General features: G+C 33.6%; 1 protein-coding gene across 7 annotated transcripts in view; it reads right to left on the bottom strand.

The window, feature by feature from the left end:
- Window positions 1-26,522, bottom strand: part of FBXW7 (F-box and WD repeat domain containing 7) — a 263,511-nt gene that overhangs the window by 39,759 nt on the left and 197,230 nt on the right. For 2 of the 7 annotated variants that reach the window (XM_037830826.1, XM_037830825.1), the window contains one exon: window positions 19,134-21,002. The exons of the other annotated variants lie outside the window; for them this stretch is intronic. In XM_037830826.1, coding sequence (XP_037686754.1) covers window positions 20,970-21,002 — 33 coding nt within the window. In that variant the 3' untranslated portion in view covers window positions 19,134-20,969. Of the gene's footprint in view, window positions 1-19,133; window positions 21,003-26,522 lie in introns of those variants that run through there. 7 annotated transcript variants of the gene reach the window in all.

Consider the following 26,522-nt stretch of genomic DNA (forward strand, 5'->3'; position numbering starts at 1 on the left):
TAGCTATATAAAGAAAAGAATTGTAAAATCAATATCTAAAATTTTCTCTAGAATTTGTTATCAGTAACTAGCTTGCTATAGGACAAGTGGAATACTACTGGTATACTAATACATATACCGTAAACTGAAATCATGTCCTACCTCTACTTGAACTAGCCTTTTAAAATTAAGTCTTCTCAGTTGAAGATAGAGACCAACTTTAACTAAACAGATCAGGGGATACTGTCTCAAAACCTAGGATGCTAAAAAAAAAATCTCTTGGTTTTGTATAGTGAAAGGAAAGCACTTATAGTTACAGGGCTCCTACTTATGGCCATGAAGTTACAGGAAAATCTGTTCCCCACACATGCATGCTTATATGTAGGTATGTATATTAATGTTTTATGTTTGAATAGGTTAAACATTTACACTATAATAAATAAAAATGATATAGAAAAAAAGTACACATTAGGGAAGTCTCTCCATCACTGTATACCCTCCAACTACCATGGTTCCCACTTGGTAATTTTTATTACTCTGTTTATTCTTTAAATGAGAAATGTATACAAGTACTAATGAAGACCTTATTTTCCCAAGTATTGAAACAATTCTCCTTAATATCTTGTTTACAATGTTAATTTGAACTGTGAAGAAAGAAATTTGCCAAGCAAAGCTAGTCAGCCAAGCTTCTAACTGGATTTCAAATTAACAGGATAAAAATAAATGATTTTCAACATTTTCTGAAGTACTATTAATGAAAATTTTGATTATAATACTGCCATCATAATCTATACATGAACAAAGCAAATGAAATCATTCTGAAAGTCTTGGCTAAAACACAGATGTTTAAAACTTTACTCAGAGATTTAAGTTTTTTAAGATGCTATGAGAAACGCTGTTATGTATGTGTGACTATCTAGTCATCTTACCCCTATGGCAGACAGAAACATTTTAAACCTGAGATCAGTACATAATCCACCAAATAAATTTACTTAAGACAGACAGACATAAAGAGGGGAAGGGGAAAGGGAGGAAGGAAAGGAGGGAGAGAGGGAGAGAAAAGCGGGGAAAGGAGGGAGAGGGAGGGAGGAAGGAAGAAAGAAAGGAAGAAAAGAAGGAAGGAAGGGAGGGAGGGAGGAAGTAATGAATATTAAAATGTTACTGTTAAGTTCATTGAAAAGAAGGCTAATTAGTCAATCAAAATATCATGAAGAAAAGTTGGTTATCACCCAAATTTTTTGAATTAATATTACAATGTATTCAATGTTTTCATTATAATAAACTAAATTTGTGAGCAATTTCAGCCAAGCAATAATTTTTCCTAATCTATATAAAAATTATTTCTTGTGCTGACTGACAACCTACAAGTCTTCCTGAAAACATATTAGCAAGGGAGAATAACCAACAATGAGGTCTTAAAATATAGCCTGTTAACTCAAACCCAATGCTCATCTCATCACTTCATTGAGTAAGGTATGAGAAGACATGAGAGCAGTAACTTGGGGGGTGAGAGGTAGGGGAAGCACAAAGATACAATGACATTAATACTACAGAGAATAAATCTCTGCGGAATTATGACAATGGAATGATTAATTTGTGAACTAGTACAAGAAATGGCTCTTTTTTTGGGCATATAGTTTGGGATGATTAAGTTAAAACAATGTTAGAAGGGCAAGTTTTAGTTATGGGCACAAACAAAATAGTCTACATATAAATAGTAATAAAAAGATAAATAGTTCAACAGTCTTCAGTGAATCCCATATCTTCAGAAGTATGTATCTTTATACTTGTCAGCACTGAGAAAGAAGTAATTAATAAAATACTTTTCTCTCTTCTTGACTCAGTTAATTATTTCCACTTCATATATAGTTCTCCTATTATTGTACTTATCACACTCTTTGTCATTATTCTTTCAAATCTTTCTCCCTTATTATCTATTCCTTGAAGGTTCACATCTTATTCAACTTTACCTCTAGGTCTCAGCAGATAAATGGTGTATAAAAGGTAATTAATATTTTTTTTTTTAGTAACTGACCATATAAACAAATAATAGCAACCATGGAATCATTTTCCCAAAGCATAAACATATATTATACTTATTACTGACAAATCTATCTCTTGTATTATAATTAGTTGATAATACTATGAATACTATTGATTCTTTTCATTACCTTGCTAACATTTAAAAAATACTATGTCTCCATTTTATAACAGGAGAATGTGTTTATATTTTTGTCAATGATTTTCTTTATTATCATGGCAACATTCTTTATTCAAGTATTACACTATGAAAACCACCCACTACAGTTAGCTGTCTTGCCCGGAGCACAGAATTTAGATTAGAGACAGTTTAAAATTTCAACATCAAAGAAAGGAATGTCAAGCATGTTGAGGCTGAAACAATCTTTCTGAAACCTCACTAACCCACTGTCATTAACTTCCTGGGATGTGAGCTCTTATTAAAAGGTCCACAACTGAAACTGGCAAATTAATAAACCTGTTCTATTATACATATTATCAGTTAAAATAATATGAATACCCAACACCTACATTTTCACTAGTGCAAGTAGGTGGCAGTATTGCACAATAAGCTAATTCCCACATTTATCCATTCATTAGGCATTTATTTGGTACCTACTATGTGTCAGGCACACCAGGGTAGTGTATAACGAAGAGAACTCTGCTCCTCCTCCAATGATTTCATAGTCAATTAAGAGAAAGAATAGGGCAATACATACACATATCTGACCCTCAGGTCTCACACAGCAAAGTTCTAAAAAATTTTTTGAAAGTAAAATGAAACAAGGTGAGCCAAATTTAATTCGAAATTACCATCCAAGTAAACAAACAAATCCAAGAAATACAAATATTAAGTATTAAATATTCGAATATATAACTTAACTTTGTTCAAAGCAAGCTTATTGGGGGTCGTGTGTTTATAATAAAATATAAAACTCTTACCTTAATAAACCAAACTGCAAACCAAAGTATTGTAAATCATATGACTTATACATAATTATAACTGTAGAAGTGATACATTCATAAATATTTCTTTCTTGAAATTTAAGGTATTTACAACCCTCCTTATAAAAACACAGCCCCTGAAGATTTGACACAAATTAATTACATTAACATTACAAAATAATATCAATTCAAAGAGTAAAAGCTTTTTTCATCCCTTCAGATTGGCCAAATTAGTGATCTGATAAACGTGTGCACAACTAGGTGTGTAAACAAATATAAAAATACACATACACACAGAGCTTGCACACAGTAATGCAAGTGAATAGTTCTATTTATTACAGCTACAGAAGAATAAAATGAAGATAGTTTTGTTTGTTTTTGCCCTCCTAAAGTCTGTAACAGAGATTTAATACTATGTATTAAAACATTCTTTAAGTTACTTCTTTACAGGCAGCCAGTACCAGTGTTTCTAATAATTTGGAAAAAAGGTTAATAACTAACTATGGAGTTTACCCTGATTTGTCCAGTTCATCTTTAGCTTTCATGCTTCAAATCCAATATACACTACTATTAAGTATCTTGAATTCATATTCAAAAGTTTCCTCTAAAAAAGTATTCAAAAGTTTCCTCTCAAAATTTTATTATAAATTTCTGATAGTAATCTCTTCAGCAAAGTAAGGAAAATATGTAAAAATTAAAAAAATAAAGTTTATTTCAAGAAAAATAAAAACAGAACAGCAAATATCCAGGAAAGAATTTAATTAACATGGAGAAAGAATGAAATCAATTTTACTCAATGTTAGGCCTAGAACCCTATTCACACTATTTTTTTTAAAAACAAATTCTATATTTACTGCTGCTGTTTGTGATGTTCAAATATATTTACCTGACTTGAGAAAAATCTTCCATAGATGTGATATATTATCAAATCTTGCATTTTAGTATTAAAATAATCTGTAAGGTCATTTCAAGGACTGTTTAAAATTCTAGAATTAATTCCCTAAATTAGCTATTAGTCATGCCAAAAACTGTTCTAAGTAAAGACTAAAGGCTAAAAAGTAAAAGGCAATAGCTTCCTATGTGCATCCACTGAATCAACAAAAAAATCCATTAATAGCAGGAAGTCATAGAATTTTAGAACTGAAAGGGATCTTGGAGGTCACCTAATCTAATTTCCCTTTGTGGAATGAACACAAGCTTTAGAATCAGAGAAACTTGTATTTAAACACCAGCTTTACCATTACTAGTAGAACATCAGTCAGTTATTCGAGTTTTCTCTTACTTGTAAATGGTAACGGTAATACCATCTACATTACCCACCGTAATCCACAGAGTAATTAGGAGGACATGGCAGATTCCAACACATAATAGATACTCTATATGGTAGGTGGTATTAACAGATGAGACAGGTAAGGTATCTTGCTCTGGCCTATACAGGAGCTATTTTAGAACCTTGATCTCTGGTCCACAAGTTCAATACTTTTACTGAATTCCATTAGGTATGTGATAGCTCAAGTTGAGGTGAAAAATCAGACATTGCAGAAAAAGGGAAAGAAGTGTTTTCAATATATGCTATATTTTCTTTTGCATCCTAGATTTTGAGACAGTATCTCCTGATTTAATTAGTTAAAGTTGGTCTCTATCCTAGCTGAGAAGACTTAATTTTAAAAGGCTAGTTCAAGTAGAGGTAGAACATGATTTCAGTTTAAGTCAAGGTGCATATACTACTACTATATCAGTAGTATTCCATGTGTCCTGTAACAAGCTAGTTACTGCAAACAAATTCCAGAGGAAATTTTAGGTGTTAATTTTACAATTCTTTTCTTCAGATAGCTAGGAGAGGGAGGAAAAAAAGAACAATTTTTTTTTTCTTAAATCATGAGTGCTCTGAAGCCTATTGTGCCGGTTTGAGTGTATTGTGTCCCCCAAATGCCATTATCTTTGTGGTCTTGTGTGGGGCAGAAGTTTTGGTGTTGGTTAGATTTGCTTGGAGTGTGCCCCACCCAGCTGTGGGAAATAATTTTGATGAGATGTTCCCATGGAGGCTTGGCCCCACCCATTCGGGGTGGGCCTTGATCGGTGGAGCTATATAAATGAGCTGACTCAAAGAGGAAAGAGAGTGCAGCTGGGAGTGATGTTTTGAAGAGGAGCAAGCTTGCTAGAAAGGAACGTCCTGGGAGAAAGCCGTTTTGAGGCCGGAGCTTTGGAGCAGACGCCGGCTGCCTTCCTAGCTAACAGAGGTTTTCCGGAGGCCATTGGCCATCCTCCGGTGAGGGTACCCGATTGCTGATGTGTTGCCTTGGACGCTTTGTGGCCTTAAGACTGTAACTGTGTAGCGAAATAAATCCCCGTTTTATAAAAGCCAATCCATCTCTGGTGTTTTGCATTCTGCAGCATTAGCAAACTAGAACACCTATCTAATCTTCCTTTGGAATGAGCTGCTGTGTTTCTGTTAGAAAACTAACTTCCACTGGGTGCATGTACATATTGTAAAAAAAATACATAACTACACATCAAGTGCCAAAACAGATGGTGCAGGAGGTCAGAAAATGGAGAAATCCCCGAAATAGTCTAAGATTTTACAGAGGATATAGTCCTTGCTTCTGCATTTAAAAGAAGGAAGTTTGATAAGTGTTCAAGAGGAAGAAGGAAATTACCATCCCCACACCTGAGATACGTATGTGCAAATACCACTATTATTAACTTGAAGGATTAACAACATCTGTAATAAGACTTCTAGAATTTACCAGTCTTAAAAGGTTCATTAGGGGAAAAACAACTTAGTGCTTTATCCTCTAATGCAAACATCTAATACTAGAGATAAAATGTTCTTGAACTTATACTAGGAATGGTTTCTTCAAAAGTACTTCCTGCCATGACTCATCCTTCCATTTTAGGGCTACATGTGTCTTTCTTTACAAGGAGAACTTGATTGTGTGGGTGTGAAGACTGTTGACTTTTTATTTTACTAACAAACTAATAAAGGGTCTTTCTGTCTCAATAGGCACTCATATCAGAAACCATACATATAAGCACGCTGTACTTTGAATGTAGGGGGACTAGTGCAGAGAAGAGATTTCTAAATAAACATTCTTTAAAATCTCACACTCCTAAGAAAGCTTGATGAAAAGATGATTAAAAATGTAACTCAGGGCAGTAGATGGGTACATGATTCATTGATTCTCACAAACTGGTGGCCAAATGAACCTCTGTTACTCAAAAATGTATGACTTGCTTGGAAAATTAACTAAATACTTGGTCTTATTCCACTGTCCTCTCCCTCCCCCATTCAAAGCCTCCAAGCCTCCTTCTAAGGAAAACAATTCACTATACAGCATTTTGAAGTTAGAGAAACTAATCATTGTGCACAGAACTAGAGGAAGGGCTACTGTAAACTAGAAGGTATATGCATTTGTTTTGTTTGGAGAAGCAAATATTAAAAGGTGTTCTTTTCTTTCTTCCATAAAGGTATCTAAGATCTCTTAGCCAGAATTAAACAAACAAACAAAAACACAAAAACTGCTCCTCTATTTTTCCAAAGCACCCACAGTATAAATTTAAAACTTATTTAAAATTAGTGATGCTCATATTTGCACAACTGTCCAAATCACTTAGAATACCTTCTCCCTGATAACATGCCTAGGAACCACATACAACAATCTCCTTACCTCAAGGCTAACATTTTACTCCAGAGCAGCATTTCCTAAAGTAGGTTCTGCTGAACACTTAGTCTTGAAAGACGCTCTGAGTAAAAAGGTTCTGAGATCTCAAGTCTGTGGAAAGTCTCCCCATCCCCAAGATTTATAATATATATAAGCACATTAAGACTCATAGTAAAAAAACATTAACTCTACCTTTCCCAAATTTATGTGACTATGGAATCCTTTCTATCCTTAATAAAATCTATTAATATCCTTCAGAACTAGTATTTCTCTGAATGCAGTTTGGGAAATGTTGCTTTATATAAGGACCTTAATGTTACATTTTTTTAACAAGAAAAGCAGTCCTCAAATAAGAATACAAAAATATTATGTCATTTACCCAAATAATTAAAAAATCAAAAATTTCCAGAGTTTAAAGGAAAATAATAAATGTGGAAAAATACACATTAAGGATGGTCATCACATTATTGTTTACAATTAAATTGGAAATAACCTAAATGTCTAACCATATGGCATTAAATTGTGGAACAATGTAGCTATTCTATGCTTGGAATATATAACATGAAAAAGGATAGAAAAGTACTATATAAAGAATGGTCCTTTTAGAGAAAGGTCTAGATAAATATAAAAAATGTTAACAGTGGTCATCTGAGTGGCTTAATAAATGATTTCATCCCTTTTTTTCTTATCAGTCAATAATAGGTTGCACAACCTTTTATGTACCTACTATGTGCTAGCAACGGTTCCAGGCAATAGGTATAAGGTGGTGAACAATGTAGACAAGCTCCCGACAATCATATAGCTTACCTTTGGTGGGAATGGGGGTGAGGTAGAGAGGGAGTAGACACATGATAAGTAAACTAATAAATGAAGATGATTTCACATAATGCTAAATTCTAAGAGAAATAAAACAATTCACATAAAAGAAGTCAGTAGTTAGGGTAGGAGAGATGCTTTTGAATAGCATCACCCAGAAGGCTACTTTAAAACAAAAATGAGAAGGTAGAACCTGGGATCAGCAAGAATAAGGCCAGTATCCATTAGGGTGAATGGCTGGTACAAGACAAAGTTGGCAACCTAGACATAGATCAGATCAGGTAGGGTCTTGCAAGCCATGGTCAAGAATTTGGATTTATTTCTAAGTACAATGTCTTAGAAGTCTTCAGAGGATTTTAAGGGAGTAATTTAACACAGCACTCTTTCTCTACATAATCTTTGTACATTTTGTTATTTACATTTCCAAAAAATTACGTAAAAGTCAAGACCACTCACAAAGTAATTTTTACTTGATGAAATTAGACATAAAGAGAAAAGAATACTTAACAGTATTTGAATGCTTTTCAACTCTTTCATATAAGCAATAAGCAATTACTTTTACACTTCCCTTATCACTTGGCACTGCAGACTAACTCTCCAGTTAAGCATTATCCCAAAAGGTTCCTGAATTGGAAGAGGAAGAGAATTGGAATAGCAACTAATACTTAATTAGCATGTACCATGTGCCAAGTACCATTCTAGGTGACTTATATCTTTTTTTTAAACTTTATCAAAAAATTAAAAACATTTCAAACAAAACAAAACAAAGGAATAAGAAAAACAAATATCCTAAAATAACTATATTGCTTCCAGTATGTTCCTATCATACCCCAAGAAAATTAACAAACTATAGTCATTCCTGAGCATAAGCATATCATTAAGATTACCCTCAATATCTTATCTGTTCTTATTAGATTACTGTCCCCCTTCACTAGTTGCTGTCTATTGCTAGGTCCCCTATATTCTACAATATGACACTTATCTTACATTTTTCACAGAGTTCACATTAGTGGTAACATACAATATCTCTTTTTGTGTCTGGCTTATTTCAGTCAGCATTATGTCTTCAAGGTTCATCCATTTTGTCATATGTTTCACATCTCTGTTCCTTCTTACTGCCGCATAGTATTCCATCATGTGTATATACCACATTTTGTTTATCCACTTACTTGTTGAAGGACATTTACATTGTTTCCATCTCTTGGCAACTGTGAACAATGTTGCTATGAACATCGGTGTGCAAGTATCTGTCCGTGTCCTCATATTTTGTAACTCAATTTTAGGAGAATGAAGAGGTATGTACCATATAATAGCTCTTTCTCCTTGTTCTTCCACTTTTCATGTTCGAGTTTTATCTTCCCATTTGATAACTTACTATGTCTCTTTGAGAAAGAGAGAAATGTTGGGCTCAGATCTCTACAGACTGTCAATTTCTCTGTTAGTCTTATTTTAGCAAATGTCTACTATAGTGAAAGACATAGTTACCCTTAGTTATTGGAGAAAGATTTCATTCATGGTACACTTTTTAGACTGCTTCTCTATGATCATAAAGGAATCCAGAACATAATTAGAGACTGCCAAAGTTGGATACAGCCTTCAATCAAAGTTTAGTCCTACTCCTTAGATGACTAGCAAGTAGTCATCCAGGATCTTTTATCTAAATGGCATTTGTTATTCTTAATGCTGCTTCTATAGTTGGCTTATTGATCTTGGTAAGTATGTCTAAGTACAAACATTTGGCTGACAGATAAAGTCCAGATTCAAACTTATTGTACTTTTAAAAACACAGCATGTCTTCTCATCTCAAGCATCTTCACTTCCAGAAAAATTTAAAATAAGAATAACATTAGACAAACTTTTGAAACTCTAGTTGGGAAATCAAAGTCTGTGGATTTGAACTTACTTCATTTATTAAACAGACATTTATTGAATATTTATTCTGTATTGGTGTGAAGCCAGTAAGAAACAAAAATAATACCAGGTTATTGCTCTAGAAATGTGTATATAACTGATCTTTAACCAACTCTTTACTTACTTAGTTTAGCTTGCCTGCTCTCTTAAGTATTCAAGTGTTTGGTGTAGCTGTCAGTTGAGTAGGGAAGAACCTAGTAATCATACCCTCACTACATTTAAAAAGGAGGATTCTAAATATTCATTTAAAAAATACAATTTACATTTTAAAGCAATTACAGAATATATAATTTAACAAACTGCATTCTTTGCTTTGAAAGAATCAAGAATTCTATGATGAGCATAATGCTTACGTAATCCTTTACCTTTTTAGGAGATTCCAAGAGACTTAAGATTCAGTAAATAAACTTGAGTACTAAACTACAATGCTGGAAACAGATGGGTCATGAGTAAGATCTGACATAATTTTATCATGGAAATATTTTCAATATAATTATTAACTTGAAATGATATACAGTAATCTTTTATTTGTAATGAACTACGAAACTGATGATTAGGAGCACTTTGATATTCTGGCAAAACTACTGTAATTTATACATTAATTTTTACTTTATTAAAATTTATTTTATTTTGGCACATAATTTTTAAAAATCTTTATCAATAAATACTCAAGTCCCCAAATAAATAAAAATTAACTTCAAAAGTTTGTCACACTTGATACATGGCTCTAAAAAATTATTTAGAATGAATATCATGAGTTTCCTACCAGTAGCATGAAGGTATGTGGTATGTAATGATGGAATGATGCTTATTAAACAAATGTTCATTACAACTTAATTCACAAAATTGAAATCTTTGAAACGAATTGATTTTGGGGGGTAAATTAAATCTTGGTCTGGATCTGAATAAGTAATCATTATATATGGTGATTTGAAAATACTTTTAAAAACTAAATCTTAAAAATTTTTAAATGAGTTAATACATGTTCAAAATCTAGGCTAAGAAAAAAAATCCTATGAAAAATAGTTTAAATCTACCAATGAATATAAAGTCAAAGCAGTAAAAAGATGTTGAACTTTAGTGCATTCTTAAAATTGCAATTTTGTTAGCCTTTGAGACACACTCACCCACCCACCCCCCCACACACACAGACACATACACCCCTCTGTTCATTTTAAGTCTTTCCTTTAATGTTATTCTATCAATATACAAAACAGCATTTTTGCTATATTAAGAAAGAACTTAATTATTTTTTAAGAGATGCTAAATGAAGACATATTAATCATCATGATCACAATGTAAACAGCAAAAATTAAAACTAAACTGCTATTTCAAAGATATTTTCACCAAACTGGTTTTTATTAAACAATTACAAAACCCAGATTTTGTTAGACTAAGATTCAATTTACCCCTCCCCCCCAATTCCATTCATTTCAAATACTTGAATTTTGTGAAATTCACTATATTTGTCTTCTATAGGTAGCATAGGAAAAGGAAATTTCTGTGAGAATAATTTATGGTAAGCCTTTAACCTCAAACTCCATTATAACTTCACTGGTCTCACCCAAATAAATCCTCTGAGTAATATAATGGGTTCTTTATTTTCTAAACAATGAAACAAGAGAGGGAAAAATCTCAAATAATGACTCAAATGTTTCACTTTAATTGATCTAGATCTACCATATTTAAGAAATAGTTAGTGGGGGTTACTGCCAAGTCAGGGACTAAGCAAAAAGGTAGGGATGCAAAATTGAGCAAGATTTAGTATCTAACCTAGACAACTCCCAATTCTGGGGGAAGGACAGATAGGTCAATAATTGACAAAACAATGTAAATGATAAATAAAATTGTTCAATTTATATAACAATACATAGAGCTAGAAAGAGAACAAGATATATGCTTTCAGGAAACCCACATGGCAATATTTTAAGCCAAAAGAATAAAGGGAAAACAAATACTAGATTTTAAACTGACTTGAATGCTCTTCTACTCCTTATTGTCAAAGATGCTACAAACTTTATTCAAGCATGGATAGGCAACTCTTTCTCTAAAAGATGTTCTCTTAAGAAAATGAAGTATGCGGGGAGGGTCACTATCCAGCTATGTTCCTTAAGTACAGGACAGATCTCTTCCTCATCTTCATATCCCTAATGCAAACTGTGCCTGGCTCAATAACTGCAGGTCATCACAGTAGGGTAGTTTCATTCCTTAAGGGTCAATTATATACAAAGAGAGTTGCATGAGGCTGATGATAATGATATTAGTGACCTTATTGGGAATTTATTATATTCTAGGCACTCTTCTAAGTGTTTAACTTATATTAACTGACTGAAACTGCTTAACAACCCTATGAAGCAGGCACTCTTATTATCCTGTTTTACAGATGAGGAAACGCACAGAGCGTTTAAGTAACTTCCCCAAGGATACACAACTATTAAGGAAGCTGGGGTTTGAACACGGAAGATCTTGGTCTCCAGTTTATAGAAAATAAAGTTCTCTGCATACAAGGCAAGAAATATTAGTAGTTCTTCAGAAATTTCTAGGATGTTTGCTGAGCTATTTCAGTTTGCAAATGTGTTTTGTGTGGATAAAATCTGTTAGAGTTGCAGAAGATGCAGCCAATCATGTACTCAAACATTTTATGCCAGGAATTTACCAAGAGCAGCTTGACAAAGAGTTAATAAAATAATGCCAATGTCTCCTTAGTTAAAAATTGCTTCCATCATCTTTGACATAATATTGAGGATAGACAGCCATTGCAGGCATAGAAAGAAGAAAGCCTGATGAAAGGCGTTTATGACAACACATGGATTTTGCTTCCTTTTCCCCAAACTCCTAAGAGCTCCTATATCCTACTCTTACTCCTTCATGTCCTACGCTTATTTCCCTAAAACATGAAATAATGAAAAAGAGCTAATAACAGAATACATCAAAGGATCTCAATTGGAATGCCCTTTCCAAGGGCCTACTAGGTCTTTTGTCCTACCCAAATGATCTGAACCCTTTGGAAACTGGCATAAGTCATATATCATAACACTTTTCAAATGTTCTTTCCTGATTACTCCAACCCAAATATGTTTCACAGGGGATTATAATTTCAACTGGTTTTTAATTTTTTAGTTTAATAGACAACATAAAAATACTTGACTTATTAACCAAGTAGTACAAGAAAGGGATTGAAGAGACATACATACAGCACTTTTGTATTGAGCACAAACAGAACACGCCATTTAATAAGTGGTTACACTTTGGCCCTGTTTCTTAATTTCAGTCACATGAGATCTTTTTCTAAGCACCAATTCATCTTTGATAAATGTCAACTTGATCCATGTGTGGCTATCATTTCCTAGCAGGAAACATCAATGTTAATGCATACATATCTCTGCTTCTCTACTATATTGTTCCAACAATTCCTATCTTTATTCTGCCTAGGGTACATAACTGCAACAAACGTAGATTTGTCATTTTAGACTCCCATAGGTATTTATTTATTCATTCAACAATATTTAATTTGGGTACCTATACCTTAGTTTAGTAAGCTAAACTAAGTATGAGCTCATCTTCATGGCTAGGCTAGTGATTAAGTGTAGTAGGAGAGAAAGATAAGGAAATAATTGAAACAAAAACAAAATTCCAACTGTGGTAATTGCTACAGTGTTAGAAGAGTGCATAAGACTAGGGATATGACCTAGTCTGGGGATTCAGAGGCAGCTTCTCGTCTTTGAAGGGATAACTAAACAAGGTTGTGTGTGTGAAGGGTGGAAATGGGGGTGGAGTGGAGGGCATAAAGTAGAAGGCAGAAGAGCAATGGATCATCTAGGCAGAGAAAAGAGCATGTGCAAAGGCCCTGTGGAGGAAGTGAAGTAAGGTTGGTATGGCTGGAGGGCACAGTAAAAAGGTTCTATGGTAGGTGCAAGATGAGGCTACAGAAGTAGGCAGGAAGTAGGCAAGACCTCATAAAGGAGTTTGGTCTTTACCGTAAGAGTAATGAGAAGCTACTGCTGGATGTTACTCAAGAGAAGACACGATCAGAAACACCTCTTGAAAAATTACTCTGAATGTAGTGTTGAAAACAGAATGGAAGCAAGTGAGTGGATGCTGGGAGACCATGTGAGGAAGTTATTCCACTAGACCAGGCAAGAGATAATGATGGCTTGGACTAGTTATCTGGCAATAGAGACGGATAGGGGTGAATAGTTAAAAGATATTTAGGACAGGCTACAGCACCACATCCATTGGGATCAAATCTGTCATTGACCACCTGAACCCCCATGGGGTCCAGAGCCCTTTATTTCCTCCAACCTCAAAAGGACCATACACATCCCTTCAGTACAGTGGATCAGAACAGAGACCTTACCTCTAGACTGTGGGCCATAATCACCTTTTGGGGTAGAGTTTAGGTTTGAATCTCTGAGTGGTTATGCCACCTGCCATGACTTCAATGAGACTGTCATTGCTGCCCTACCCTACCCATAGGCCCCAAACCCAGACCCATGTAAGGTGTTCAATAAAACATGTGTATAAAAAAATGATATTTAGGACATAAAACTGATAGGACTTAGTGACAATTAGGCCATGGGAAGGGATGACACCTAGGATTTTTACTTGTGCAGCTGAATGGAAGATGATAGAGGACATTGAACAAGGATTAGTGTTTGTGTCTTTTGGAAGGCAAGGAGGGAAATATTTTGGTTATATTTGGTTTGAGACATCCAGGTAAGGATACCACTTTCCAACTGGCTCTGGGGATCAGAAGAAAGGTCTGGATTGAAGATGAAAATATGAAAATATGAGAATCATATAAGTATGTTAGGCATACTATAATCAACAATAACAGAACTACAGAAATAATAATTGAGAGATATTACTTTTCAGCAGAATTTTAAAAACTTCAGAATACCACTGAAATAAGGCAAGGTGATATAAGTAAACAAAACATATATATGCATGTATGTACACATACACATTTTTTTCCTCAGGGAATAGTAATAGATATTTGGGGTATTTCTGAGTTATAAAATTCAAGTTTAAATTAAATTAGAAGGAAATACACTGTTTGATGTATAATGAAAATGCAATTTTCTTTATTATTAAAAGCCAATCTGGTTTAGTACTTCCTATATCTTTAAAAATGCCCCAAAAGATAAACTTTTACTATTAAAAGGAATATAGAGTTTTAACAATGCCTATTAATGTACACTATTTCCCAAAGATCTCATTTTAATCATTTTATTTATTCATAGGTACTAACCTAACAGATAGCATTTCTGCACCTCCATTTTATTGGCAAGAAAGTTGCAGCATTTAAGTTTTTGAGAGTTACCAAAAGCATTATAATGAATATTAGTTAAAGCTTCAGCAATATATATTGTAATATCTAAGAACAAAATAATGCCAAGTTCCATTTCCATTAAAATTAAATTTAATACTACATATTTTACATGTAATTGTCTAGTTTTATTTTGCTTTAGCTTTGCTGCTTTTTATCACCATGTCCCACTGAGAAGGGATATATCAAGAAACACTACACTTAATAAAAAAAGGGTCAAAAAGGACTGAAATACTGTCTTTAAAAAAAATTATTACTGCTGGTTATTTCAATTACTACTTCATTAATTTTTTGTGAAGATGAAAGTTGTATAAGGGATAATTTTAACAATGGGTACACTTCTAGGTGTAATGATCACTTCTAACTATGAATGAAGAAAGAATATACCTTATCTTGCTCTTCAATGTAGTCAACTCTACATGGATTTCCAAGTTTTTAGTTTTCATCTTCTAATAAATCTTCTAATATATCAAAACTGAAGAAGGTTAGTACATTTTCTAAAGGCATACACACTTGTGTATATAGACACAGTTTAGAAATTTCAAGTAAATATATATAACACTATGAACTAGAATGCAAGATGAGAGACGCAAGCTAACAATGTTAATGGCCTTTTAAATTATATTAAAGGGAAACAAAACATAATAAAATGAAGAAAAAACTGGTAAGATTTTTTGGAGGAGGTTCTGATTAGTAATTTACTACAATTTTGTATTAGAGTTAATTAATATTCTCAATGGTCTTCAAAAACCTAACAACCTCTCAAGCTTTGAATTCATGGCATTGACCTCAGACTTTCTCAGAATGATTTTTAATGCACTTTGTTATTAGTAAAACTTGTTCAAACACATGCTCCATCTGCCAACATCCCATCTGCAAGAGAGCTTCTTATTCTTGTAGACAGTACAACTTCTGCCTGCTTCCTTCTCTTCACTACATACCAGCTGTATGGTAATGAGTATGAGCAGCTGAAAAATACTGCATGATAACAAAGCTAGTATGAAAACAGCAGAACAACACTTCCCGTCAATGAAGCAGTTGAGCATGAACATAGCAGAGAAACTATTAAATAGAGGTCTGTGTGCGTGTGTGTGTGGGGGGGGGGGGGCTGTATTTGTGTGTATGTGTGCACACGTGTTTATGTGTTTTAAATATGGGATCTCCATATAAATAAAAAATAAAAAGAATAAGAGCAGCATAGGGTACTATAGAAAGGTCTAAATTTCTAAGTACTTTTGTTAAAATGTGTAAATCAATTCTTCAAATGTTTTAAGTCTCAGTTCTTATCTAGTAATGATAAATCAGATGTCATTTTGATAAGCAGTTTTCAAAGGTGTATGTTCAATTCCAAATTTTGGGGGCTTTAGGGAGAGAAATGGTATTAGAACTTAAAATCACAATAGAAACTATTTACTAGACTTTATAGCAACTAACATAGTATGTAAATTGATAGAAACTCTGATTTTCACTTTTAATTCTTATACAGCAATTTTTAAAATCATAATTTAATGGTATTTGAAGCCAACACATTTATTCTGAACATTTAAGGATCACCAAACAAAATACTAAGATGGTACACGTCATTTTCTTCACTTAGGAAGACATAATGGTATTCGATTTTACTTATAGGATAGTGACAATGGATGAATCCATGTAATATAAGTAGAACCAAATGACAATTTTTTATGTGCAGCATCTTTCCATCAGCAAAGTTACTCAGGAAACTTTTTAAGAAAACTGACTATTCAAACTGGTGCTGTTTTGGGTGTCTGTGTGGCACCTGGGACTCGGAGTCAAAGTTCAGCAGCTGTGAGTGTCAGTGTTGCCCCATACAGCAAATGTTGGAGAAGCTGGAAAAGAGATCAGACTGTCGGAGACATGAATGAAATGGACTTGGTTGGAACTGGGGTGGACCAGACTGGAGAGAAAAGGATGATATTGACTGTGTTTTGGGACTCTGACTTCCATGTGAGACCAAGGGAGGAGATGTTTATTTTGTGGGAGGCCTGTATTTTCTGTAGCATGCTATATGGTGTAATTTGTGTGGTTAGTTTACTCAAACACCATGATTGTATGGAACCTTGAAAAGGGGTGAGATCTTGTTGGTTTATTCAGGTTGGGGTGAAACCTCCATACATCCCAGAGTAATTTGGGCAGAGAACAAAAGGTATTTGCAAAGCCCCCCTTGAGAGACTTGGGAAAAAAAACAACAAAAAACAAAACTGGTGCTGTGTCTTTTCTTGCACAATTGGACAAAACTGAAAATGAGAAAATTTAAAATGCTGCCCATAAGTAAAAGAAATAACTACTGCTATATCAAAAGAATTAATTATATTTCTTACCAATACATTTAAAAAAGCCTTATGTGGGCTTCATAACAGTTAATGAGTTCTTATTACATAACCATTCTTTCTATACTTTCATTTTACTGTAACAACAGCTCTCTGAAGTAGGTATTACTATTATCTCCATTTTACAGATGAGATATAGTAAGTGGTAGAGCCAAGAACTTAAACTCAAGTCTAATTGAATCTATGTTCCATGCTCTTAAGCACTCTGCTATTCTAATATAAACTCAAGAAAGGCAAGGATTTGGGTTTGTTTTGTTTACTGTTGTTCTTCAAATGCCTAGAGCAGTCCTTGACTCACAGGAGTTGTTGAATTGAATGAATGAATAGACAGATAACATAGATGGAATAGATGGCAGGGAAAAATACTCAGTTGTTTTAAAAGTAAATTGGCAAAACAAAAAACAAAAACAAAAAAACCTACAGTAAATTTTGTAATAAAGTCTGTAATAACCTTAACTGTTCTGATACTGAAAATAACATTTACTCATTAAAAAATCTTAAAATAAGAATGTTTGGTAATCTAAGTTTTGCTCACTTGTAACCTAAGTTTTGCTTAAGTGTTAAAATTTAAGACTATTAAAAACCTTCTCCTAATTAAACATTAATTTTGAATGGCTGGTACAGAATGAATAAGAGGAAAATTACACTGTATTTTCATCCATCCATTTTTTCTCAACTATATTATCTGACTATAAAAATCCATTTTTCCTTTTAACTAACTTAACGTATTCTTTAACTTTAAATATAAATCAAGGCCACGAGCTACCATAATCAAATAATTATCATTTTTCCTTTAAAAATGTAAAACAGTTACATTTTCTCAGAGAAGAGGCAATTTTTAGCAGTAACATACACAGATTAAAAAATAACAAATTCAGACAAGATTTACAAAAGCAGTATTACACTGCCCCTATATGTTCATACTGGTAGTAACAAAGACATTTTAAAATCTAAAATGAAAATGCAAAGACTTCTGTGGATTATTGAAAAGTTTTTTAGACTTAAACTATTTCCAAATGAACTATCTGAAATCAACCACACACAAAAATGTATCTTAAGACAGAAATAACCTACAAGTTTCTATTTCCAGGTTCAAGAACAGAAAAGGATAAGAAATTTAAGATAGCAGAATTTCATTCAACATTATCATACCTTTTCCCCTCACAATACAAATTTCTCCATTATTACATGAGGACATCATAAAATAACTATAAGCAAACGGCTAACTAGCCATGTGATTTGGGGACCAATATTTAACCTTTTCTTGCCTTGCTTTCTTTATGCCTACATTTATTTGAGAAAGGAAGTACAACTCAAAGGTCTTGATTTAGTTGTGAATAAACTTCTAAAGAAAGTTCATGTGGAAATCTACCATCAAATCATACTTTATATAATTATTTACAGCAAAATTTCACATGTATAATGGACTAATGCGATGCTTTTAGGTATTAACTACATTTAGAGCAGCTACTACCTAATGATTACTTTTAACTATTCTTTCCTGCAAAAAAAAATCCACAATATGCAAATAATGCTAATGTAATAGTGATGTGTATACTTCAGAAGAGATGACTCTCCTGATGATAAAAGCCTGCTATTTTGTAGTCTAGCAGCACTGAAAAATATTCAGAGTGTAGGAAAATAGAGACATAAGAAGCAGTATTAATGTTTGAGAAAGTTGTTGTTGAATGTTTTCCCTCTATACCTAAGTAAATTTCAATAAAGCTTATAAATATAGACATAAACACTAAACACACAGACACTATCAAAGTCACAAGAGAAACTTTATTAATCTAATATCAGATTTACTTTCTTTAAAAACAAATTTTAATTATTTTACACCTTTCATATTTTAGGAACAAAACACTATTTGCAAATAAAGAGATATGCTGTATCACTAGGTACTTGTGAAAAGAAGTTAAGTGATTTGTAACTCCTAACATTTTCAATGTCCTCTGGCTTTACCACAAATGGTAGTCTTTTTTTATTACCTCTGTAGTAAAATTTACATCACATTAACAAAATATCTAAGATTATATCTATCATTATTTATTTCTACCATAAATATATCTAACACAATTTAACTTATTTATATGCAAGACACATTATGTGCAACTCCCACAGCATATCAGGGATAGGGCCAAGAATTCTAATTCAATGCAACAACAATTCAGAAAGAAATCACTAAGGTGTGTCTGAAAAGATATTAAAGTGTCTAAGTGAAATTTTTCTTGCAAGAATATGAGAAATGGAATCCTATTTATTCTTTCAGAGTCTCAAAATGATATTCTGTATTGGATACTACCTAACAGTATTTGAAAAGAAGCAGATTATATATTTAAATCAGGTCATCAACATAATCCTATCAATCAGGTAAAGAGTATGTGTGTACATGTACAAATACATGTTTATCTATGTATATATATGCAGAAATTATAACACAGGCCATCATCAATTGATTTAGAAATGAAAAGTATATAATTTAATAAAGGAGGCTGGTGGCACTTTCTATACTGAAACATGCTGCCTCCTGCCTAAGTGGACCTCTCAGGGTCACTGAAATGCTGAGCTACGTAAAAGGCAAAAATTCTGCTGTTTTGTTCAATGATGACTCTTAAGTGCCCAGAACTGTATCTGGCAATTAGGTGCTTATTTGTAGGGTGAATGAATCAATTAATCCATGTTGTTCTACTTTTGATATATGACTATGGAATGGGACAATCAGAGAAGTCTCTCAGAAACAGAAAGGTATCTGTGTCCTTCTCAGTCATCTCTGTAATACTAGCAACACACGCAGGGATTATGTACAATACGTAGTAGTAGAGTTAAAATTAATCGAATAGTGTTAATTTTCCGTAGAAATACTAGAAGTGAAGTGGTTAGGTTTCTCTTCCCTCATCTAAAGTATGAACTGGATGTAATCGGTGACAAAATATTATATATAAACTCCAAACAATGTATTATAGGGACTAGCCTATAACTAGGTACTCATCTATATAATGTTTGCATTAAAGCTTTTAAATACGTATATACTCAGAGACTTAAAATAAAGCTTAGATTTTTTTTGACATTTCAAAGTGTATTCTATTTTTTCTATGTGGGTGACAGCTATAAAACTCAAAGGTCTGTGGAATTAAGTCCACAATTTGACAGCTGAGTTTCAGAATCCCAAAGTTTTTGGATTTTTAGAAAGCTAATATAGTACACATACTGTGTATTACTGAATGCTTCCAACATATTACATGTTAATATTTCTGCAGCAAAATATGACTATTCAGACAAAGACAACTGTGTTTTGTCAATTTGAGTTAGGATTTGACACCTTTATTTGATAAGTTAGTTTTCAGAGTCTGCTGGATTTCTAGTTTGCAGGTGAAGAACTGTGGATTTATTTCATAACTTGTTTAACTTGCCAGGAGCTTAATTCCCAATTTATTTTTAGCATATTTTTCAACTCTCTTCCATACTAAAAGTCTTAATATTAAGTTGGTTTCTATAAAACACAGACCAGCAAATTTATATAGCCTTGCCCGTGATGTATGAATTACTATACCATTTGTACAATTCTATTAACAAAAGGGAAAATAATTCATGCAATCATTTCCATGATGTAGTTTCAGATTCATAAATCTTGTGTTAATTTGCTTTGCATTCATATAGAACAACTAAGGCACAACTCAATACTTAAAAGATTACCTGATGATCAAAAAAATTCAGAAAGCAATGCTAACAATACATAGATATTAAGGCCATAATAAATTGTGGTGAAAAGCAAGAATTACATATTGTGAAACTGAGGATTATATAGCAAAAGTTAACCCTTAAAACATTGGAAAACTAAGAATCCATTCACTTAAAAAATACTTACTCAGTCAATACACCGCAGTGGTTGTGACACTGGAGTCAGACTGTCTGAATTAGAATTCCAGCTCCACCACTCACTAGCTATGGGTCAAGTTATTTAACCTTTTTGTGCCTCAGATTCCTCATCTGTAAAATAGGGATAATACAATGCAAAGTACCCACTTCAGAGGTTATTTTAAGGATTAAATGAGTTCATATATGGAAAGTACTTCGAATATTGCCTCCCCTCTATCCCAAGTGAGGCCCTATTCTATTACACTATTTTATTGTCATCGAAACACTGGCATTAACAATGGAACTTACTTTTTTGTCTTCCCAAACTAGAATCTAGGCACCATGATGGCATGGCCTTTCTCTATCAAATTCACAGTTACATCCAAAAGTTCTAGAAAAGCTCCCAACTCTGTTCTAGGTGCTCAATAAATATTTTTGACTGACAATATTAATGAAGTTTTGATGGTAAGATATAAGGGAATAATTTGCAGCAGTATAATTAATGTGAGAAGACAAGATGTGGGCACAAGCAACAATAAAAGTTCCCTCTATCACTCCTCTGATCATCTGCTTAGTAAACACCCTTCATGTTTTAAATCAAAGTTACTGTGAAGCCTTTCCTGAACCATTTGTACTGAAACTTAGGTGCTTCTCTCATGCTCCCATAGCACTTTGTACATGGATCCATTTAAGCAATTTTCTTTTCCTACTACAATGGTTTGTGGTTTTACCACTAGACTGTAAGATCCTTAAAAGATTGTGATTTTTCATTTTTGTATGCCCATGGGCAGGGATCAAGAAATGTCAGTCAATGGGCTAAGCATTGAGCCAAATGAAATAGTTAATTCCTAGTATATAAAAACAGTGGCAATTTATTTAATTTAATCAGTCTCCCACTTTTGAACATTTTGGTTGTTTCTAATTAATTTTTAATCAATTATTCTTGTTCTGTGATGCTTATAATTTATTTTTGTAGAATTTATTTTTCAACAAATATTTATCATGTACTGTGTACCATGCACTGTTATACCAACCTGGAATACACTGGTATAAAATCGGTAATGTTAATGACACTCTTGATTTTAAAATGTCCTTTAAAGCTAGGAAGCTATAAGATCCAACAAAAAATTATTTTGTTAAGATTGCACTTATAACAACATCAAGATAATTTATGGTTTAGACACAAGTATCATGTCCTTTTCCTTTTTCATCCTTTCAAACAATTTATATTCTTTACTCAGGTTTATTCATGACACACAAAACATTTGCACAAAGATGGCAATGGTCATGTATAAGAATGGTCTTATACATGATTTTCAATTTCTTTATTAATAAGTAGTGATAGTAAAAGGACATCAGATGATCTGGAAATGCGGGATTTTTTCCAATTCCAATGGAATATATGTGTGGGAAAGAGGAGCTCAGGAAGCCATGTTTTAAAGTTTCCTCACCGAAAACAAAATCAGGTACCCTTTTAAAATCCCTCTTCAAACTTGCTCATAACACCATCCTATACTTCCTTTTATTCAAAGTACTGTATTTTTTTTTCTTTTATTTTATCATTATCTGATACTTTTGGGCTACTGCAGACTCTCAAAAGTACTACCTGAATGATTATACCATACGGTTGTTTGTCCTTTGTTTTCAAAACTGGAAGTAGTAATTACCTTAAAATTAAGTGTCAAACTTATCTGAGTTTAGTTAAATTTAGAAAATGAAATACTTCAAAATCACAGCTGTAGAGTCATTTAAAAAATTTAGTAAACAAAAACATGTCATATTCTTACAGTACAAAAAACTCCTTAAAGAATTTCCAAGTTGAACAGATACTTCAATGAATCTGTGAAACAAATATTTATACTAACCTCCTCCTGTATATCACTGGTTGCATAAAAAGATATTAAAGATAATTGAGACAGATATATATGTGTGTGTGTGTATATATGAAGATATACAAAGTTGTTAAATAACACCACAGAACAGTACCTGTATGCCTAAGGGCCAAAAGTAATGGCAATAATTGGGATCTGTTTCACTATTTGTTAAGGACAACATTGGATGCAGTGCCAAGAAGAAGTTTTCCCAGAGAGGTAAGCTTATACCGAGGTCATGGAAAGATCTGGCTAGGGAGAGGCATAAATGCAACTGGTAGATACTGAATACACTACTATGAGAGAGGGAGGAATAAGCTGGCTTTTCAAAGGTTTTATATACAGGCATACCTTACAAATATTGTGGGTTTGGTTCCAAACCACCACAATAAAATGAGTCATGTGACTATTTTGGTTTTCCAGGGCACATAAAAGTTATGTTTACATTATGCGGTAGTTTGGAATTGTATGTACCCCAGAAAGTTATGTTCTTAAAGCTAATCCATTCCTGTGGGTGTAAACCTATTATAAGTAAGACCTTTTAATGAGATTAATTCACTTAAGGAGTGGCCCAGGATGGGTCTTAATCCTCTTACTGGAGTCCTTTATAAAAGAGATAAATACAGAGAGGGAGGGAGAGAGAGAGATTGAAAGCCACAGAAGCCAGACACTGAAACAAGAAAACCCAGAACAGAAAGGAGAGACCAGCAGACACCGCCATGTGCCTTGCCATGTGGCAGAGCTGTCAAGGATTGCAAGGAAGCCAGTCTTCGGGAAGAAAGCATCACCTTGATGATGCCTTGAACTGGACATTTTTCTCAGCCTCAAAACTGTAACTAATAAATTCCCATTGTTAAGTCAGCCCTGCAAACTAAAACAAGGTGCAATCGCACTGTCTCAAAAAACAAGTACATACCTTAATTAAAAATACTTTACTGCTAAAAATACTAACCATTATCTGAGCCTTCAGAGAGTTGTAATCTTTTTGCTGGTCTTGCCTCAATGTTGATGACTGCTGACTGGTCAGGGTGGTGGTTACTGGAGGATGGGGTGGCTGAGGCAATTTTTAAAATAAGACAACAATGAAGTTTGCTGCATCGATCAACTCTTCCTTTCATGAGACATTTCTGTACCATTTGTTGGTGTTTGATACCAATTTACCCACAGAACTGCTTTCAAACTTGGAGTCAATCCTCTCAAACTCTGCTGCTGCCTTCTCCACTAAGCTTATTAAAGGAAATATTAAATATTAAAGGGAATATTCTATATCCTTTTTTCTCATTTCAACAATGTTCACAGCATCTCTCACCAGTAGATTCCAACTCAAGAAACCACTTTCTTTGCTCATCTTATAAGCAGCAACTCCTCGGCCATGAAGTTTTATCATGAGATTGCAGCAATTCAGTCACATCCTCAGGCTCCACTAATTCTAGTTCTCTTTCTTTTTTCCACCACATCAGAAGTTTGTTCCTCCACTGAAGTCTTGAACCCCTGAAAGTCATCCTTGGGGGTTGGAATCATTTTCTTCCAAATTCCTGTTAATGTTGAAATTTTGACCTTCTCCCATGAATTACAAATGTTCTTAATGGCACACAAAATAGCACATCCTTTCCAGAATATTTTCAATTTACTTTGCCCAGATCCATCAGAGGAATCACTATCTGTGGCAGCTACAGCCTTACAAAAAGTATTTCTTAAATAATAAGACTTGAAAGTCAAAATGACTCCTTGATCCATGGGCTGCAGAATGAATGTTGGGTTAGCAGGCATAAAAACAACATTAATCTCATATATTTCCATCAGAGCTCCTGGGTGACCAGGTGCATTGTCAATGAGCAGTAATCTTTTGAAAGGAATCTTTTATTTTCTGAGCAGTAGGTCTCAACAGTGGGCTTAAAATATTCAGTAAACTATGTTGTAAACAGATGTGCTGTCATCCAGGCTTTGTTGTTCCAATTATAGAGCACAAGGCAGAATAGATAATAGGAGAATTCTTAAAGACCCTAGGATTTTCGAAATGGTAAATGAGCATTGGCTTCAATATTAAGTAACCAGCTACATTAGCCCCTAACAAGAGAGTCAAACTGTCCTTCGAAGCTTTGAAGCCAGGTACTGAGTTCTCCTAACTACGAAAATCCCAGATGTCATCTTCTTCCATTAGAAGGCTGTTTCATCTAACGGAAAATCTTTTGTTTAGTGTAGTCACCTTCATCAATTATTCTAGCTAGATCTTTTAGATAACTTGTTGCAGCTTCTATATCAGCACTTGCTGCTTCACTTCACACTTTTATGTAATGGAGATGGCTTTTTCCTTAAACGTCATGAACCAACCCCTGCTAGATTCAAACTACTTTTCTGCAGCTTCCTTACCTCTCTCAGCCATCACAGAATTCTTATCATTTGTGTGCTCCCTGGATTAGCACTTTTAATTGCCTCCACAAACTTTGTCTTTGCATTCATAACTTGGCCATCTGCCACAAGAGACCTACCTTTTAGCCTATCCTGGCTTTCAACATGCCTTCCTCACTAAGCTTAATCATTTCTAGCTTTTGATTTAAGGTGAGAGATATACGAATCTTCCTTTCACCTGAACACTTAAGAGGTCACTATAGGATTATTAACTGACCTAATTTCAATATTGTGTCTCAGAGAAGAGGGAAGTCTGAGGAGAGGGAGAGCAACAGAGGAACGGCAGGTCCACAGAGCAGTCAGAACACAAGCATCATTTATTAAGTTCACCAACTTATAAGGGCATAGTTCAGGATGCCCCAAAACAATTAAAATAGTAACAGCAAAGATGACTGATTACCATAACAGAAACAATAATGAAAAAGTTTGAAATGTTGCAAGAATTAACCGAAATGTGACACAGAGTCATGAAGTGAGCACGAATTGTTGGAAAAATGGCCACAATAGGTTTCCTCAATGTAGCGTTGCCAAAAACCTCAATTTGTCAAAAACTCAGGATCTCTGAAATGCAATAAAGCAAAGGGCAATAAAACGAGGTATGCTGTACTTCTGTATGTTAAGGAGATATCCAACCATTTCTCCTTGGCTAAGAGTTTCCTGAAGTGTCTTTTAGGAATCAAAACATTTTAGAAGAGTAGACATGCTATAACTACTTTAAAGAAGAATTAATTGTTGCTAGACTGTAATTGAAAAAAAAAAAGAAAAAGAAAAAGTAAACCAAGTTGGAGTTAAATAGCAAAGCTATGACAGAAATGTAAGACTAAGTAGTGGTGCTATAAGAAATAGGCAAGTATTTCTGGCAGCTGTCCCTGCTAGCCTGAAAAGTACTCTTACAGTAGAGATTATTAATAGCAGTATACTTTGGAAGAGGCTATCATTTATACTGTACAAATACTGTGTTAAAATTCAGAAATCTAAATGTACAATATAAGGTGGTAAACAAAAATTGAGATAACTATAAAAAGATGTTAAATCATTGATGAATTATAAAACCATACATGTGATTCATCTGTTTAGATAAAAACACAGATCATCGTTTTTTTAAAAAGTGTAATTTAGAAAATTATCTTTGAAAAGAATACAGGTGACAGAACTACGGCAAAATTATTTTCCAGAAAAAATAAAAAGTTAAATCATCTTGAGCAACAAATAATTTTCGATCTATTTATGTATTTTCCTCATGAAGCCCTAAGTATAAACATATAGTACTATTTTCTCAAAAATGAAAAAATTCCTCTGACAGAAAACCTAGAATAATAAAGGTGGGAAGTACAATGATATAGTTTGAACTAAGCACATTCTACAAAACTTG

This window comes from Choloepus didactylus, chromosome 3, assembly GCF_015220235.1.
Source record: "Choloepus didactylus isolate mChoDid1 chromosome 3, mChoDid1.pri, whole genome shotgun sequence".
Taxonomy (NCBI): domain Eukaryota; kingdom Metazoa; phylum Chordata; class Mammalia; order Pilosa; family Megalonychidae; genus Choloepus; species Choloepus didactylus.